General features: G+C 37.1%; 1 protein-coding gene across 2 annotated transcripts in view; it reads left to right on the top strand.

Annotated features, from left to right (window-relative positions):
- LOC150080620 (hamartin-like) overlaps nucleotides 1-20,730 on the top strand; it is a 293,531-nt gene that overhangs the window by 145,232 nt on the left and 127,569 nt on the right. For both annotated transcript variants that reach the window (XM_090382129.1, XM_090382130.1), the window contains exon 8: nucleotides 17,761-17,915. In XM_090382129.1, the coding sequence (XP_090238255.1) occupies nucleotides 17,761-17,915 (155 nt within the window). The remainder of the gene's footprint in view (nucleotides 1-17,760; nucleotides 17,916-20,730) is intronic.

Raw genomic sequence — 20,730 nt, 5'->3', positions numbered from 1 at the left:
TAACTGGAGAGAAACTCATTTCTGTAGAGAATAGTGACATGTAATGAGACAAGGTATATTACTTCACTCCAGAATCAAAGAAGTCCAGTATGGAATGGCACCATAAAGGAACTACCACAAAAAAAAAAAGAGGCCCTGGGTACCAAGCGAATTTTGAGGCCAAGCGCCCTGCAACTTCTACTGCGATTATGTTAGAGAGATAAGCTTTTCCCTTTGAGTTCACACGTTTTTTCTTCTGTTATTCAAATATATAATAAGAGTTCTCTTTCTTAAAATATAAAGAAGTTTCAGAAAAGAAAGTAACCGTTCTTAATTTTTCTGTGTACTAACCTTCTATTTTACTCGCTTGGTCACTTGGTGGCACTACTCCTGCCTCCCTGTGGCGGGGCTGGACCTGGGTGAAAAGACATCACTCAGGACTAAAAGGAGTTTAAAATGGACCAAAAAACTAACAACAAGATTGGAGAAAGTTAACTCCAATAAATCTGATGACTTACAGCTGAACATGTCTCAGGCTAAGAGAATGAAAATAAACAGCTCTCAGCCTACTGTTCCTTTCTTTTTGGTGATACATTCGTTATCAACACAACCTGTTGGGAAATTATCCCCTTTCTTAGTTCAGAAGACTATAGAGTCCATGATTGGATCACCAAAAATGATAAAACAATTACAGTCAGGTGATCTCTTAGTAGAAACCTCACTAAGTCATCAATCTGAGAAATTGCTAAAAACAAAAACTTTTGCAGGACTGCCAGTTGAAATTACCCCACATAATTCCCTGAATACATCGAAAGGTGTTATTGCTGAATGGGACCTTTTGACTGTTTCAGAGAAAGAATTACTGCGCGAGTTAACAGAACTACAAGTGATACATGTTAGGAGGATAATGATGAAGAAAGATGGAATTCTCATTCCAACCCGATCAGTAATTCTCACCTTTAACAATCCTTCTCTTCCCCACTCAGTTAAAGCAGGATATTTAAATTTCAAAATCCGACCATATATACCAAATCCAATAAGGTGTTACAACTGTCAGCGATATGGACACTCTCAGGCGACATGTCGCAGTGATCCCACCTGTCCACTCTGTGGATCGAAAGAACACAATCAAGCAAACTGCACATCCTCTACACCACTCTGACCAAACTGTCATGGAAATCACCCTGCTTTTTCGAAGACATGTGAAATGTTGGTATTGGGAAAGCAAATTCAAAAATACAAAGTAGAAAATAGTGTCTTATCCGGAAGCAAGAAAACAGATACTTGCAACCAAACCTTCACGTTCCTATGCTTCAGCAGTGAAACAACAGCAAACTATAGCCCCTCAAACGGAGGTAGTAATACCTCTAAATCAAATTATAGACTGGAGTAAAGTAATATCAATGACAAAAACAGCTTCACAAGAAATATTCAGTGTTAATGAGCAAGATACTTCCGTGCCTGGAAAGCAGAAATCAGAAATAACATCTTCAAAAACAAAGCAAACAGGATCTAGTAAAGTGTGTGAACAGAAACAAATAAACATAGATGAAATGGATACTGACGAACAGAGAGAGAACGTATTAGAACTACACCCTGCAGAAGATATTGATACACCTCGTCCTAATTTTCAATGAAGGTGGTTATACCACCACCATCATTGGAAATATATATGTATGCAGTTGATCGTTCCATTTCATTTCAATCACAAAATTTCGAAAAAAGACAGACCCAAATATGATAAACGAGAAAACTCAAAAGCGCAGTCAGATTCAACAAATCGTTCCAAGACCTAAATAATGCAACATATTATTATACAATGGAACTGTTGTGGTTTACGTGGAAAATTGGATGAAATAAAAGATATTATTCAGCAGTATAAACTGGCCTGCATTTGCCTTCAGGAGACCCATCTAACACTTCATTCTTCACCCACATTTCAAAATTATACACTTTTCCAGAGAGACAGAAATGATAACAGAACTGCCAAAGGAGGAGTGGCAATTTTGGTGAATACTAATATACCAGCTAAGCAAACAACATTAAAAACCAACTTAGAAGCAGTAGCAGTGAGAATAGCCATCAGAATTTCTATCATAATCTCGTCCCTTTATCTTCCACCAAATATTCCTCTCTCCAGATCGGAATTAAACGATCTTACTATGCAGCTTCAACCTCCCTATTGCCTTATGGGAGATATGAATGCCCATCATCATCTGTGGGGATCTTCTCACACAGACAGTAGAGGTAACTTAATCGAAACTTTCCTAGATGATCAGCAACTGAATTTACTGAATACCGGATCTCACACTTATATCAGTTTGGCTACAGGTATCACTTCTGCAATAGACTTAACAATATGTACTCCATCAATTTATCCCAGTATAGAATGGTTCATATTAAATGATCCTTACAACAGTGATCATTTTCCAATAGTATGTTCCATACAGACACAATCGACTCTTACAGAAGGAACCAGAACAGTATGGAATTTTAAAAAAAGCTAATTGGAGTAAATATATGCAATTAATCAAACTGGATAACCAATTAATAGAAACCCTGCCAATAGATGATGCTGTCTTATATATCAACGATCAACTCCTAGAAGCTTCCAAAGCTACAATACCTCAAATAAGTAAGGCAAGGCAGGCACGGTACAACTCTTGGTGGAATGCAGAATGTGCAACAGCAAAAACGAAACAAAATCTTGCATGGAATAGATTCCAGAAATATCCAACTACCCTTAATTTGATTGCATATAAAAAAGCCAAAGCTGAAGCGAGGAGAATTCAGAAAAAAGCAAAGAAAAATTCTTGGATCATGTTTGCTTCCACACTTACTAGGAACTCGAGTCCTGGTTTGGTATGGAAAAAAATTCGGGTTTTAAGTGGAAGATATCCAAGCACACAATCTCCAGTCTTCAATTGGAAAGGGCAGGACGTTTTTGCAACAGACCAGAAATCAGAAATTCTGGCTGAATTGTTTGCTTCTATATCAGCAGTTACAAGCTACTGCACTGACTTTCAAAAATATAAAGAGCAAACTGTGAACAGAGTAAGTTGAATTTCTCTACCAAGACATCTCATTCCTATAATCTACCATTTCTAAAAAAGGAATTACAACCATTACAAAATTGCCTAATAGCGCACCAGGTCCCGATGGCATTTATTATACTATGATACAACATTTAAACTCTGATTGTCTGGAAATCCTACTAGCTCTGTATAATAGAATTTTTCTGAACAACCTGTATCCATCTATATGGCGGCATGCAATTGTTCTTGCATTTCCCAAACCCGGAAAAGATCCTTCCTATACATATAATTATCGCCCAATTTCACTGACCAGCTGCTTAGGGAAAATCCTTGATTGAATGGTGCATAATAGACTTACGTGGTTGCTGGAAAAAGAGAATGTTTTATCACCCCACCAATTTGGATTTAGGAAAAATAGATCAACACTTGACCTACATGTCAAAGTGGAAACAAATATTAGAAACTTATTTATAAGAAAGCAGCATTGGTGATGGTAAATCTAGATCTTGAAAAAGCTTTTGACACAACACGGAGATTCGGAATTCTACGAGATCTATTTCAGTTAGGATACAGAGGACAACTTCCACAATTTATAGAAAAATTCTTTGCTGACAGAACATTTCAGGTACGATATAAAGGCTGTTTATCTACAATATATATACAACAGGAAGGGGTTCCCCAGGGCTCAGTATTAAGTGCAACCCTGTTTGCACTGGTGGTGAACAATATCACAAAGGTTATACCACCACCATCATTGGAAATATGGCACCTCCATAGCCAGGTGGGCAGGAGCAGCAGTGCGTAGCACATGCTTCTTGATTAGACCGGGGTTCGAGCCCGTGACCACCAAATACGGAGGATGCGGAAAGGTCAGGGAATGACCACCGCATATCCCCGGAGCGATATGGCCTTAGTTGCTAATGCTCCTAAAAACCAAACAACAAAACAAACAAACATTGGAAATATATATGTATGCAGATGATCTTTCCATTTCATTTCAATCACAAAGCATGAACACAATTGAATGACAGCTCCAATTATCCATAAACAAAATAGAAGTATGAACTAAAAATAATAGATATAGAATATCTGAGAAAAAATCAGCTGTTATATGCTTCTGTAAAATGCGTGGTCTTCATCCTGAACCGGTCTTATACTTAAATAAAATTGCTCTACCTGTTGTTCAAAATTTCTCCTTCTTGGGCTTAACATTAGATAGAAAACTAAACTTTCATGAACATATACTAAGACTTCGAACTAGTTGCCTCTTAAAATTCAACATCTTGCGCACAGTATCTTCAATGGCCTGGGGAGCCGACAGGTACACATTACTACTATTATATAAAACTTTGATTAGATCTCGTTTGGATTATGAATCTCCTATATATGCTTCAGCAAGAAGGAGCATCTTACATCGCTAGATACCATTCACCATAATGCTCTCCGCATAGCTCTAGGAGCATTTAGAACGTCACCAATTTACAGCCTGTATGCAGATGCATCGGAACCCCCGCTGCACCTTTGACGAGATTATCTACTGTGCATGTATGCGGCAAAAATATACAGTCAGCCATCACATCCAAATTGGTCCATTATTCACGATCCACCATGGGAGTAATTATGATTGCAAGCCAAATGAAAATAAACCAGTAGGACTGCGTCTCAGACACTTAGCTTAAGTTTGGGAAATACATTTCCAGCACATTTCTGCAGTAGATATAAACTCAGAACCTCCTTGGATTCCGACTGTGCCTTTGTCCATATCACATCTTACAAAAAATAAAAAAGAGATCTCTCCAATCGTTATACAGAAGCTCCATGCACTGCACAGTTTTGAAAATAGAAACAGTCATCAGATTTACACGGATGGTTCAAAATCGAACAACTCAGTAGGTGCCGCAGTAGTTTTACCGGAATATATTATATCTGTCTCTTTGCCTCATGTTTGCAATATTTTCACAGCAGAATTATATGCTATTAAACTAGCACTGGATGATATTACTGAGCATCAACTTCTACCTGCTCTAATCTATCTGACTCCCGTAGTGCATAGCAGCTCTACAGAATAGCAAATATTCCTCAAATTCTTCGATTCAGCATCTCAAAAAACAACTCAGAGTTTTGCCTAAAGCAAGAAAACAAGTGTCTATCTGTTGGATTCCCAACCATGATGGAATCCCAGGAAATAATCATGCAGACCAAGCCGCAAAAAATCCAGATCTTAATATATAGGGATGTATTTCGTACCAAATATACTTCCATTTGGAAACAACTTTGGAGGGACAACCATGCAATAAACTTCGCAGAATAAAAAAAGATCTATGTTTGTGGTGTTCTAGCTCATAGACAGGAGGAAGTTATATTAGCAAGACTGCGCATTGGACATACCTTCCTCACACACAAACATTTACTTCTAAGAGAAGATCATCTGCTCTTCTCTGTCTGTCAGATACAACTTACAGCAAGGCACATCCTGATTGATTGTCCATCCTATTCAGCCGTTCGAACCACATCCTTCCAATCATTAGCAAACTTGCAAGCTCCTCTAACCCTCTCTCATATACTTGGTGACAAAGCAAACCTAAGTGAACTCTTTATATATATCAAATATCTAGGAATAATAAAATACACTCTGATATATCCATCCATAAATCATTAAAATGAACATAATGACACTGACAGACACATATTGGCCACAGTTGCCCTTGTGCAGTGAAATTTTAATAACAACAAAAAAAAAAATTATAAGGCCCAGCCTTCAGCTGGCAAGATCATGGGAAGTATCTTTTGGGATTCAGAAGAGTCGATTCTTCTTGATTTTCTGCCATCTAATGCAACAGTTAATGCTCAATATTATAACTTGCTTCTGAAAGGTGTTCATGCACAACCACACATATATGACTCACTTTACAGTGGCAACATTGAACTGAAAACATGAAGTACCCTCCTTACAGACCATATTTAGCTCCACTGATTATCACTTGTTTGATCCAATGAATGGGCAAAGAAATTCAAGACAGGTGATGAACCCGACAGAAGTGTAGTAAATTGCCTGTGCAGTAAGCTTACTTCTTTCTATGCTGGCAGCATTAGTGCATTGCTGCAGCAATGCTAAAAATGTGCAAGCATAGAGGAACAGTACCTTGAAAAAGTAAAAAGTTTGGTGATTTTGGTATGTATGTATTTTTTGTAAAAATTAAAAGTTTGGGTCAGTCTTGAACCAGCTTTGTATATCTATAATAGGTTATGCTGTAATAAGAGGATAAGTAATTTTAGGTTCTAATTTATATACAGTTTTAAGAGGAAATATAATGCTAATAAGAGCATAGACCACCACTGCATGCCATATCTCTGATTCTGTATATTGCAGAACACTGCAATTGACAGAATTGCAGTGTTTTATGGAGATACAAATTTCTTTGTTAGCCAAACAATTCAGTGTGGAATTTTCAAACCATATATTTAAATCAAATATATTCTAAATTCAAAAAATAGCAAGGGCTTAATTTTTCAGTACTCACCTTGATTGATCTGCAATTGTTATGGTTTGAATGATGGCAAGAGGTGACTAGCTTTAAGGTGATTGGTTCTTAAATTAAGGGGTGGGTAAATAGTAATTATAATGGAAACAGGATGAAAAAATGCTCAAGGAAGTAGAAGTGCCTGATATATTCTCAGATATCAGATATTCTCAGAATATCAGATATATTCTCAACTCCATAATCCAGAATAAATTTTACTATATTAGAGTATAAACAAGATCGCAAATTTACAGAGTATAAACAAGATCGCAGTGTGTGTGTGTGTGTGTGCGATCTTGTTTATACTCTATCACAACCCCAGGCCAGAGCAGTTACAATAAATAATGAATGCAATTGTTAATTGTATTTAGCAGTCACACAGGCTTGAACCACGGCCCTCTCAAAGAATGTGTGCTACTGCACTCGTGCTCCTGACCACTCAGCTGCACAGGCCTTATATACACTCGCTGATCATTGAATTATGACCATCCCATCCATAATGGACTATGCCTCATAGCTCGCACTATAGAAACCCAAACAGCTTCGTACGCTAGAGCAGTGGCAATTTGCACCTAATTGTGCAATTCAAAGTGATAAAGTAACAGTGATGATATTATGGAGTTTAAAAGGGCATGATTGTGGAAACTTATGTTGGATGCTTCCATATCAGAAACAGCATGTCTTGTCAGTTGATCATGGCCCACTGTGGTTAAGGTATATAAAGAATGGTGTCAAATGGGTGAAACTACCTGCTGCCGACAGAACGGTAAAGGATTACACATGATAGATGTTCATGGAAAGCAAAGGGTGCAGCAAGTTGAACTTGCTCAATGGCAGGTCAAAGTGCAAAAGTTGACATCATAATATAATATGGGGAATGCAAGAACATTATTCCAAGTGACAATGCACTGCACGCTGAGACATATGGGATTCCACAGCAGATGACCCAAGAGATACGCTCTCCTCACCACCGATCATCTTTGACAGTGAATACTGTGATATCAACAACATGCTGGTTGGACACTGGAGAATTAGAAATGAGTGTGCTGGTTGGATGAGTCCAAATACTTGGTACAACACATCGATGGACACCTTTATGTGTGGTGCAAGCAACATGAGTCCATGGACTCATCGTGCATGGTGCCCATTTTCCAGGCAGGTGGTGGTGGTTGCTTAATATGGGGCATGTTTTGCTGGCAAGAACTAGGACCCCTGGTGTGTATGGGCCAGTGTTCACTGGTGAGGTCTACCAGCAGCTCTTAGGAGACCATGTGCACCTTGCCATGTTGCATTTTTCTCAGACAGAAATGGAATCTTCCAAGATGATAATGCACTGGCTTGAACCACTTTTGCTTGCACTATGCACTAGTGGTTAGAGGAACACTGAATATATATCACCCATCCTGATTAGCCTCCAAATTTGCCTGATTTCATTCCATCCAATTGAACATCTGGGAGAAGTTTTGGAATGACAAATGAGGAGCATGCACATGCAGCCATCATTTATTCTAACACTGTGGAAAGCCTTGCAGGCAGCATGGTTTCAGATCCCTACAGTCATCTTCAGACATATGGTTGCGTCAATACTAGGTGAATAGTAGCTGTTTTCCATGCAAATGATGGCCCGACATGATATTAGGTAGGTGGTCATATACAGTGATCACTCAGTATGTATACGGAGGATGCGGAAATGTCAGGGAATGACTACCGCATATCCCCTGAGCAATATGGCCCTATTTTCTAATGCTCCTAAAAACCAAATAACAACAACAACAACACTCAGTATGTGTGTATGTGTAATAAAAATCTCAGGGAAAACTTGCTGCTGTAATTTTGGCAATTGCAGAGTAAAGTTCTATTAACAATAGGACTTACCTTTACCCAGTAAATTCACAATTTCTTCCCTACCTTTGCTCAACTAGATGCATAATATAATATAAAAATGTATCAGTGATATGATAATTTCATATGGGATACTTACAGAAATAAATATCTGCATCTAAGAGGGGATCCAACTACTATATTCATCACTTGAATATTCAGTTATAGAAAGAAATTTTATAAACAACAGCATGTGACACCATTTCCTAGACTGTGAAATTACATTTAGAATATCAAGAACTGTAAACAGCTTAACACAAGGTGTACATAAACTGAAAATAATTCTGAAATAGTCTCCTTATATCTACGGCCAAATTTTACAAGTTCCACATTTTGAGGGTACAAAATGTGGAATATCTCACAATCAACCCCCCACTGTTCATTTTGCATTATGAGGATTTTAATAAACTTTTTTTTACTTAATCTTACATTGTTCAATATATTATAATAAAAAAAAGTCTAATGAAATAATTGTTTCATTTTTCAGTTCCTCCATTTTTTTTACTATGTACAAGTACATAATACGCATTACAAAAATTGGTCCCTGTTTTAAGTGGAATTTTCTGGAACCAGTTATCCTTGGATAATGAGGACCCCTCCGTACAATGATATATCTGACTTTTTATATATTTCTTCTACACAACCATAAGGATACCTAAATTTTACCTTAATAATAAAAATAAAGATCTTTATTTTTACCTAAATAAATTAAATTGCGTTGGGACTACCTTGTCCATACTGTATTAGAATGTGCTAATTTCATTTTCGTCACTTTTTGGCCTTTCACTTTTCTTCTTTTTCTACTATGGACAAATATAGAAACGCAGTTCTTGGTACATGGTCAGGTGTAGTCCCCTGACAAAATACCTGATCATGTATCAATATTTATTTCAGCATATTTGCCTTACTTTGTTTGACCATTTTTTAAATATGTTCCCCCCCCCATATCTGATGACACTTGAATTTTTTTTCTTTTTTTTTCTTTTTGCATTTTATTATTTTATTTTATTTTATTAGTATTTTACTTTACAGTTCTTTCACTTTCTATTGGCTTGGTAATTCAGCCCATAATTTTCTTAATTCATCATAACCTTTAGGATATTAACATTCTTTCACCTTTCACAAATCTACCACACTTCTTTTTCTACTTTCCTCACCCTTCTAGTTACTGGCACTTTGTGTAACTTTCACATCCATTTATGCATACTTTATTCAATATATTAATACAAACTTATATATACTCTTGCATCCTTTAATGCTGCTTTGCGCTTTTAGGTGCATCTGTCATACCTGATTTATTAATCTTTCATTCACTGAAACCATTTCATCAACTGAATACCTCTTTATCCTATGTAACTTTTTAAACATTTCCTTTAAGGGGTTACATTTAATATTCGTGTGTATATATATATATATATATATATATATATATATTTGTGTACAGGTTATGTTTTGTGGTTATTGGCAATTGTATAGCAGTTTAGCTAACAGGAGGCAAAATTAGGTAAGTAATTAGCGTAAAAATAGACATACCTGTCCTCTTATACACTAATAGCCGAGAGTGTGGAAAATTTTAGTTGTTGGAAAGTGAACAGTGTATGACTGAAGAATATAAAGTTAGTGCTTGGGCTATCTGGGAGCGCGATTTTCCGTCCTTGCTAGTGACGGCCCTGGACATGGTAGATATGTGTATCCGTAAGTAGTTGTATGTATATAAATATGTAATAATCTTATAATGAGACTTCCACTTAACAAAATTTCTTATACTTAAACTTTTACTATTATAATCTTAAACTTAAACTTGTAGGTAACTGGCTGATATATGTGAAATGGTCTCTAGTCAGGATGCCACCCCATTTCACTATTTCAGTAAAATATATGATGAAATAGTTCATATATACAATCTATAATGTTTCAGTAGTTTCCTGTATCTATACCCTTGTAGTATAGCCAATAAATTTAATTTAATTTTAATCGAAATGAATTTTTATGGTTTTTTATATGTACAGGTAACTGCCATCTATGTTATGTTATCTTTAATTTTATATAAGTAAAATCTGTTATTCATTTAACTGGAGAGGGAAAAAAAAATTAAGTTTTACTGAAAATGTTATACTGTTGGGTAATGGTAAAAAAAAAAAAAAAAAAAGGCTTAGCAAGGACTTAGCATGCCACATATTTCCAGTTGAACCAAAAAATGAGGCGCCTCCGTAGCCAGGTGGGAAGGAGCAGCAGTGCGCAGCACACGCTTCTTGATTAGACCGGGGTTCGAGCCCGTCACCACCAAATACGGAGGATGTGGAAAGGTCAAGGAATGACCACCGCATATATCCCGGAGCAATATGGCCTTAGTTGCTAATGCTCCTAAAAAAAAAACCAACAACAACAACAACAACCAAAAAATGATTTAGTTACTTTTCAGAGCTAAATTTCAAGATTGCTGCTCTCTGTCATGGGCTTAAGGGTCGACCTCTTACGGGCCAGGATTAACACGATATAATATATTTAGATAATAGTATTAGATTTTACTTATATAAAATTAAAGGGAACATAACGTAAATGCCACAGTTGTAAATTTATTGGCTGCACTACAAGTATATATATAGGAAATTACTGAAACATTATAAGCTGTATATATGGACTATTTCATTAGCATTAGCATTAGCATTAGTAGAGGCATTTGATGCAAGAAAGCAAGCTTATGCAGCATCAGCCAAAAAAAAAAAAAAAAAAAAAAACCCACTTCCACTTCACCCCTCTGTTCGTTCAAAATACCTGTCCAGCTGAGCCTTAAACTTATTTAGGCTATCAACCTCCACCACAAGGGATGGCAGTCTGTTCCACCAACCAACCACCCGCTGGCTAAAGGCAAATTTCCGCACGTCTATCCTACATCTGTCTTTCCTCAATTTGAATTTATGCCCTCTCAGGTGATTTTTCTGAGCTAGAGGAAGAATCCCATCAGCATTGAGCATGCTTAAACCATTCAAGGCTTTATACACCTCTATCAGATCACCTCGCTGGTGCCTAGTCTCCAGACACTGTAATTTGCAAAACTTAAGCCTTTCTTCGTAAGAGCACCCCTTTGTTCCATTCACTAATCTTGTTGCCCTTCTCTGTACTCGTTCCAGCAGCTCTACATCCTTCTTGAAATGAGGCCTCCAGACCTGTATACAGTACTCTAGGTGTGGCCTGACCATCGCCTTATACAATGGAATAATCACCTCCTTATCCCTGCTGGAAAAATTCCTGTATATCATTGACAATACTCCATGAGCTACTCTTGCAGCCCATCTGCACTGCTCAGAGAACTTCATATCTGCCTGCACAATCACCCCCAAGTCCCTTTCATTCTCTACCACTGTCAGTGTAGTACCACAGAGTTGATACGTTGCTCTGGGGTTGCTGTTTCCCATGTGTAGTACTTTACATTTGTCAATGTTAAACTTCATTTGCCACCTCTCAGCCCATCTGCTCAACCTTTCCAGATCCTGTTGCAGCAGCATAGTGTCAGTAGTGTCCTTGACAACCCTGCCAACCTTTGTATCATCTGCAAACTTGGACATTAAGCTTGATATACCATCATCAATATCATTTATAAATACAGAAAACAACAATGGACCCAACACTGAGCCCTGAGGGACTCCACTAATAACATCAGTCCACGATGAGCAGTGTCCATTGATTACCACTCTCTGTCTTCTCCCCCTCAACCACCCCTTTATCCATAGCAGCAATTTGCCTCCAATGTCACACTGCTCCAATTTGTGTAGCAGTCTTCCATGTGCAACAGTATCAAAAGCCTTTCTAAGATCCAAGTATATAATATCAAAGTTATTCCCTGCATCCAGCTCTTTTGTGACTGCATCATAGTATCCAGTCAAGTTGGTCAGGCAAGACTTCCCCTTAACAAAACCATGCTGTGTCTGAGCTATAACTGAAGTCTTGTCTAAATGATCCTGCAGTGCTTCTTTAACCAGTGCCTCCATTAATTTTCCTGGAACAGAAGTTAAGCTCACAGGTCTATAATTACTTGTTTCAGCCTTTGATCCTCCTTTGTGAATTGGGGTCACATTTGCACATTTCCAGTCCATGGGTACCTCCCCTGAGTCCAAGGAAGCTCTCATAACTATGGCTAAGGGTTTGCTTACTTCCTTTGCTGCCTCCTTTAATATAACTGGATAGATCCCATCCACCCTGGGTGCCTTTCTTGTGTTTATCTTCAACAGTTTCTCCTCCACTTTACTCCCAGTTATTTCAAGATTCTGTAGCTTACTGCTAGAGTTGAATACACCTCTGGCATTCCCCTTGCTGAATAACTCCTCATGTGTGAATGTCGATGCAAAATATTCATTTAGTTTGTTAGCTACCTGAGCAGGATCATCAACAGTTGACCCATCAATATCAAGTGGACCAATCTGATTCATCCCCTTCCTTCTAGAGTTTACATAAGTAAAGAACTCTTTGCTGTTTTTCTTTGCATCCCTTGCCAAGGATTTCTCGTAATCTGCCTTCGCCTGCCTAACCTCCTTTGTAACTTGGTTGCATATCAACTTGTATCTATCATAGGCTTCTGTGTCATGTGTTAATTTGTAAGTATCCCATGCATTTTTCTTCTCTGCCATATGCCTCATTAGTTCATCTGACATCCATTTTGGCCTAAACCTTGAACAATATTTCTTAGTTGGTATGTAAAGCCTAGTAGCTTCCAAGATAAGTTCTTTGAATGCTTCCCATTTTGAATTTGCTGTTGGTAACATCATCAGTTGGTCCCACTGTATAGAATTTAAATACTGTCTCAGTCCATCGTAGTCGCCTTTACGGAAGCAATAACCCTTCCCTTTACCCCTAATGGTAGTTACCTCTTTCAGTAAATCCCACTTCAGCACACTGTGATCACTGCCACCTAGTGGTTCATTTATCTGCAGATTCTTAATGCATGAAGAATCACTGCTGATAATCAAATCAAGAGTATTACTCCCTCTAGTTGCCTCCCGAACATGCTGATGTAGAAAACAATCATCCAATAAATCCACAAAAGCCCTGCTAGTGCGTGAGTAATCAGCCCCCAAATTCCAGTCAATATCTGGGAAATTAAAATCTCCCATTATAAGACTCTCTGATTTACTGGTCCACTCTATTTCCCTGTACAGTTCCTTATTATACTCATCAGAGTCATTTAGGCCTATAGCACACTCCTACTCTCAATTTTGATCTCCCAATGCTTATGTCACACCAAACTGACTCAACACTGCACTGTCCAGCGATGTCGACTGGCTTCACTTCCTTGGTTTTTATGTGTTTCTTAACTAATAGCATAACCCCTCCCCCCTTCCTATCCTGTCTATCCTTTCTGTAGACGTTGTACTCCCCAAATTGCAGTTCTGCATCCCTTATATCTGTGTGACACCACGTCTCTGATATCCCAACAATATCTGCCTTTGATGTTTTGAGCAATACCTCAAATTCATCAAATTTATTTACTAAACTCCTAGCATTGGTGTACACGCAAGTATACCTGCACCTGTTTCTATTCTTAGCTACCCTAACACAACCCATGTGTTTACTTGTACCGCAATGGCTCCCAGCAGTCTCTGAAATACCATCTTGTTTTTCAGGCTTCTGCTCATTTTAATCGAAGCAGTGCAAGAATCTCTTTCACCTCTGCCAGTGGCTACTGTCAATCTATTGGTCTTTGTCTCCCCCCAAGCTAGCAGTTTTCCGACCCACCTAACACTGCCTCGATAGCATCAGCAAATATTCTTGCACCCTTTCTATTTAAGTGTATCCCATCCCTGTAGAAGCAATCTCTCCTGTTAACAAGTACAGTCCAGGCTGAAAAAAATTCTACCCCTTGAGCCTTGCACAATCTTTCCAGGGCCGAATTGATTGACAAGGCTCTCATCATATACTCCCTCCTATCGTGTCTGGGCAGAATTGCAGACACTTTCAAATTCAACCCTAATTCTCGGCTTTTGTTCAACAGTGACCTGTACTTGTTAAGTAATTCTGCCGGTCTCCTACTTTTAATATTATTAGTGCCAACGTGTACAACTATATCACCTTTTGTGCCCTTAAAAGATGATATTCGCTCTACAACGTCATCAACCTTTGCCCCTGGCAGACATGCCCTGGTCCTGTTCCACCTATCTTTTTTACAAAGCATATTCCCCGTTTCCCTGACAATAGAGTCACCAACAACTACTAGTTCCTTCGGGACCAGCGCATTCTGCCTTGGGGGTTGTCTCTGTGTCACACGATGCCCAAGTGCAAGCTCTGGTGTTGATGTGGGCAGCTGAGAGCTTGATGGGCCCCTCAATTTAGTTTCTTCGAGGGCATCCACCCTGTCCTTCAAGCTCTCATATAGGCCCACAAGAACGCCGAGTTGTTGCCTGATATCGATACACTCCTTGCATCGCGCACACACAAAGACAGCCACATACAAACACACCCCTTGGCAGTATCATGTCCCGTACCCGATTGCTCTGCAAACATCAAGCAAACAGTGCATTTTATAAGGCTGTGAGTCAGAGGACAACTGCCCCCCTCAGTTCTGCTCTGAGCCACACCGCTTCCATTAGCTTGAGCCTTTTGCTTTGCTGCTCTGGTCTGAGTCATGATTCTATTAATTTATTAATTAATTATGTTATGTTATTAATTATGTTAAATATAATTAATTATATTACGTTTGTAATCTAAGTCGTTATATGTATTTATTTAAACGTACAATTTAACTGCTAACGAAGTTCAACTAACGCTATCTAGTACGGCATACAACTATCGTATCACAATGGCGGGAAAATTTACGAACGGTAGCGGAGTTGAAACACGTGGAAACCTTTACCGATAGTTTTATGCAATTACAAGGCCGAGTAAAGAATAAATACACCAAGTTAATCAGAAAATCACAAAATAATGTTATACTACTAAATTTAAATCAAAAGTTTTAGAAAAACAATAATTTCAAATCAATAAATAAGAAAAATCCACTTAGCGGCTTGGAACACGACCGTCTCTAGTTAAACATTATTCATGTTTTTGCATTCATTTCAGCATACATTTTATTGAAATAGTGAAATGAGGTGGCATCCTGATGAGATACTATTTCAGTTACGGGTGGCTCCGTAGCCAGGTGGGAAGGAGGAGCAGTGCGTAGCACACGCTTCTTGATTAAACCGGGGTTTGAGCCCGTCACCACCAAATACGGAGGATGCGGAAAGGTCAGGGAATGACCACCGCATATCCTGGAGCAGTATGGCCTTATTTGCTAATGCTCCTAAAAACCAAATAACAACAACAACAGCCAGTTACCTACAAGTTTAAGATTATAATAGTAAAAGTTTAAGTATAAGAAATTTTGTTAAGTGGAAGATTAATTATAAGATTATTGCATATGTGTATACATATGACTACTTACAGATACACATATCTACCATGACCAGGGCCATCATTAGCATGGATAGGAAATCACACTCCCAGATAACCCGAGCATTAACGTTATATTCTTCAGTCATTTACTATTCACTTTCCTACAACTAAAATTTTCCACACTCTGGGCTATTAGTGTATACGAGGGCAGGAGTGTCTATTTCTATCCTAATTACTTACCTAATTTCACCTCCTGTTAGCTAAACTGCTATACAGTTGCCTATAACCACAAAACACTCCATTGTACACAAAAATATAAATATATATAATTCCTCTGACTATGTGGTCACCCCGGAGCATGAACAGAAAAATTTATTTTATATAGGTTATACTAACAAGCTCTATATTTTCAGCCAGTTGTATGATAGGCAATCAGATATACACAAATATGGAAAACCCATAAAAGCACATATACAGGAACTCCATAAATAACACACACACACACACATATATAAAAGTAAAAAAGAAATTTTTTTTAAAATGCTATTACTGACTTTAAATTCATGATTCGTACTCTCAAAACCATGTTCAAGATCTTATCTGTAAGAATGGGGTTTGCAATCCCTGCCTGAGCCATCCAATTTCTTCCTTTAGTTTTTACTTTCCTATATTCTTCTTTTTATTTCTCATGAGGCATTAGTTTTATGAATGCGTAGCAAGAAACTATATTCTTCCTATACTATCTTTTTTCTCTTTCACAATGTTTTAGCATCCTTTTCTTATGAAGTTAACTTCATGCTTTTTTTTTTTCTCTCTACCACTTGAGGTCTCTATTGTCTTCATCTTTTTTGTTCCAGATATTTCCATTTTATCTCTTTTTGTTTTAGCTTAGTCAGTTAGGTGAGGTCTTTTCTGTTTTCTTTGTACATTTTCCTTTTGTTCCTCTGTTAAGTGAACTGCAATCCAAATGCCTGCATTCCGTATCCCCCCTATATTTATTCCCTTTTGGCTTTAACCTCATAAATTGAGGAAAGACAATTGTAGAATAAATGTGCGGAAATTTGCCTTTAGCCAGTGGGTGGTTGATTGCTGGAACAAACTTCCATCTGTCATTGTGGAAGTTCGAATGAATTTCAAATTCATTAAATTCACCATTTTTTAATTCTTTATTTCCTGGCATGTACTGTGCATCAGAAACACTCTATACATGCAATTCTGGTGGTTGACTCTTGATAACACCACCAGGGTTATGCATTATACAGCAATATACAGGCACTCCTCTACTTATGTACAAACGACTTACATACAACTCACAGATAAGCACAAAACTGTTGCTATGTTCGGTTATTTATAAGAATCAATTTTGAACACCTTTGTGATATTTTTCTAAAGTAGATTTCTCGAGGTCACTACCATAAAACAGTAAAAACAATTATCAGTTTCTGGTTTATGGGCTTTTCTGTTAGTGCAATGTAATTATAAACAGGTAGTAAATTCGATCTTGTTGCATTTGTGATGATACCGATAGCTGGAATTCTGTGGAATTCAATCATATAAAAACATAAATAAAATTTCAAAATCTTCTCTTCATTCCTATTTTTTGAGCATCGTAAAGCTGTTACTCCAAATCTCACTTGCACGTATCATTTTAGTTGCAATTTGTGCATTCCGTGTTCTTTGTTATTGATTGCTTATTTTCTTACTGTTTTAAATTTTATGACTCAAAAAAAAAATAAACTGTCAGTGAACAGGGTGTATTGTACTGTACTGTACTGTACTGTACATGTATTTTGTATCTACAAGACTGAAGTTGGACTTACGTACATGGAAAAAAAAAAATGATTAAGTACGTAAGTCGAGGAATGACTGTACTTATCTTTTATACTGCAATTTCTTTCATTTTTTTTCACTATATATATATATATTTATTTTTTTATTTTTTATTTTTTTTCATTCATTGATTTATGGACATGTAGATGGAAGAAGATGGAGACTCATGATATTATTGTAGAGTGTGCCAAAGTATCACTAGATGCAATTGAAGGAATTGAAGAAGATTCTGTGTGGAGTACAAAAGAGAAAATAATTAGTCATAGATACCCACAGTATTGGTGTTCCTCTACAACAAAAGGTATATTAATTTGATTTTTATATTTAGGGAATTTTTTTACCTGTTTGCATTATAATTTTCGGATATTAGAGTCTCAGATGAATTTTGCAATGTATTTGAAACCTGATATGTTATTAAAAATACATAATAATGAGTACTGAAATTGATCTATTTTGAACTTTTATATCTTATAGAAAAGGTTACACAATGGTGGCAATATGATACATGTAAGTGAAATTGCTAATTAAATTTTCAGAACGAAAATTACTGTTTTGTTCTAGCATAATGATAAGTAGTGCTTACTAATATGGATTGATTAGGATTAAAGATATAACAGGAAATTGGACAGCATTATATGGAGGAAAATAGTGAATGGAAGGGTGATAATCTAACAGAGCTGATTTGTATTTGATAAAAAAAAAAGTGATCTGCATACCCACTGGGTATAATAAAATAGATGATGATAAAGTAAATAAGATAATTAAATTTCAAAATAAAAAAATATTTAAATAACATTACATACTAACAATAATTGCATATAAAATAAATAAGAACATGAAATTGCAAAAGAAAATCAGTTAATTAAATTTCAAAATATAACTATGTTGAGAAAGATATTAATTATTGGATAATTAAAATAAAAAAAAATAGCACCATGCCTGCCCCATGCTGAGAACCACAAATTTTATTGAAATCTAATAGGCGAGATTATTCTATAATCTGTCTGATATACTGATTTGAAGTGATGTGTTAATGTGCATTTTTAACTGGTTCTAAAACATCATTAGTGAGCAAATTAGTGTATTGGATGTACCGGGTGCAGAAGAAAGCCTTCTATTATGTTTCAGTAAACTGTTTTTTGTTGAAACTCCACGTTGCAGCCCTCATGGAGGATAACGTTCTTTTATTACTTTTTTGCACTGCTTATCCTATGTTATGTTTTTAAACTTTGATATTAAAAACAAATTTTTTAATTTGTCTCATTTTTTATTGTTAATATTATTTTTTTGCAAACTTAATTAATTAATTTGTGTTTTACAAATAGATTAAATAGGCTTAGTGGTGTTGGATGGCTTATTTTTTGAATTTGGCTAATGATTTTATAAGTTACAACTCGCTACTCATACCGCTATTGCATCGGTGTTTTGGCTGGCATATCGTGGCGACCAGTAGCACAAAAGAATAGTAGGGTTTTAATTATAATAAATAAGTATTTTGAAGGCTTTAATCACTTTTTAGGCATATATCTTTTGTATTTAGCTAAGGATATAGCTAATTTAATATTGTGATAATTACAGTATAGCGTAGTTTGATAATGCATATCTCAAACTTGATAGCTAAGGTATAAGGTAAAACTATATAGTGGAATACGTATTACTGCATTAGCTTAGTATAATATTATAGTCGAGTATAGTACAGTAGATTAATCAATTATATTTATTAACCTTGTTAATTTTTAATTGTTAATTAATTTCATCATATTTAAGTGATAATCATGCCCCAGACTAGAGCAGCAAAGCAACGTGCACAAATTAGTGGGAGTGCTGTGGCTTGGGGGAGAACTGAAGGGGGCAGTTCTCCAACGCATCACAGCCTAAAAAAATGTGCAACTTGTGAAATATTTGCAGACCTACCTGGAAGAGGACATGATCTAGCCTAGGAGGATGTCTTTGTGTGTGCTAGGTGTACAGAGTATCAAGAAATTAGGTGCCAACTCAGCGTTCTGATGGGCATCTGAGAGTTTGAAGTCTGTTGAGTAGGGTAGATGCCCTCAAAGGAATTGAAATAGGGGCCCATCAAACTCTCAGCTACCCAACTCAACACCAGAGCTCACTCATGTGCATCAGGCAACACAGCAGCAGCAGCAATCTTCAGGACAGAATGAGCTGGTCCCACAGGAACTAGTTATTATTGGTGACTCTGTTGTCAGGGAGACAGAAAATAAGACCAGGGTATGTCTGCCAGGGGCAAAAGTGATGATGTAGAGCAGATATCATCTTTTGAGGGCAAAAAGAGTGATATTGTTGTACACATTGGCACTAATGACATTAAGAATAGATCTGCAGGCTTAAGTACAGATCAGTGTTGAAAAAAAGTCATGAGTTAGGGTTAAATTTGAAAGTGTCTGCAAATCTGCTCAGACACGATAAGAGGGAGTATATGATGAGAGCCTTGTCCATCAGTTCGGCCCTAGAGAGATTGTGTAAGGCTCATTGGGGAAGAATTTTTTTTCAGCATGGTCTGTGCTTGTTAACAGGAAAGATTGTTTCTACAGGGATGGGATGGGATGGAATACACTTAAATAGAAAGGGTGCAAGAATATTTGTTGATGCCATCGAGGCAGTGTTAGATGGGTTGGTAAACTGCTTGCTTGGGAGGATTCACAGACTAATAGATTAACAGTAGCCACAGGCAGAGTTGAAAGTGATTCTTGCACTGCTTCTATTGGAATGAGCAGCAGCCTGGAAAGCGAGGTGCTGGCGATTTCAAGGGCGGCTGGGAGTAGTCTGGAACAAGCTGGGAGTAGTCTGGAACAAATACATGGGTTGTGTTAGGATAACTAAGAGTAAGAACAGGTGCATGTATACTTGCATGTACACCAAAGCTAGGAGTATAGTAAATAAATTTGATGAATTTGAGATGCTGATGAAGATATCAAAGGCTGATGTTGTTGGGATATCAGAGACATGGTGCCACACAGAGATAAGGAATGCAGAATTGGAATTTGGGGAGTACAATGTGTACAGAAAAGATAGACACGATTGAAGGGGAGGAGGGGTTGATTTTGTTACTTAAGAAACACATGAAATCTAAGGAAGTGCATCCTGTTTACATG

This window comes from Mastigoproctus giganteus, chromosome 9, assembly GCF_048544385.1.
Source record: "Mastigoproctus giganteus isolate SK-2022 chromosome 9, ASM4854438v1, whole genome shotgun sequence".
NCBI classification, from domain to species: domain Eukaryota; kingdom Metazoa; phylum Arthropoda; class Arachnida; order Uropygi; family Thelyphonidae; genus Mastigoproctus; species Mastigoproctus giganteus.
This window is presented reverse-complemented; position numbering and strand designations above follow the sequence as displayed.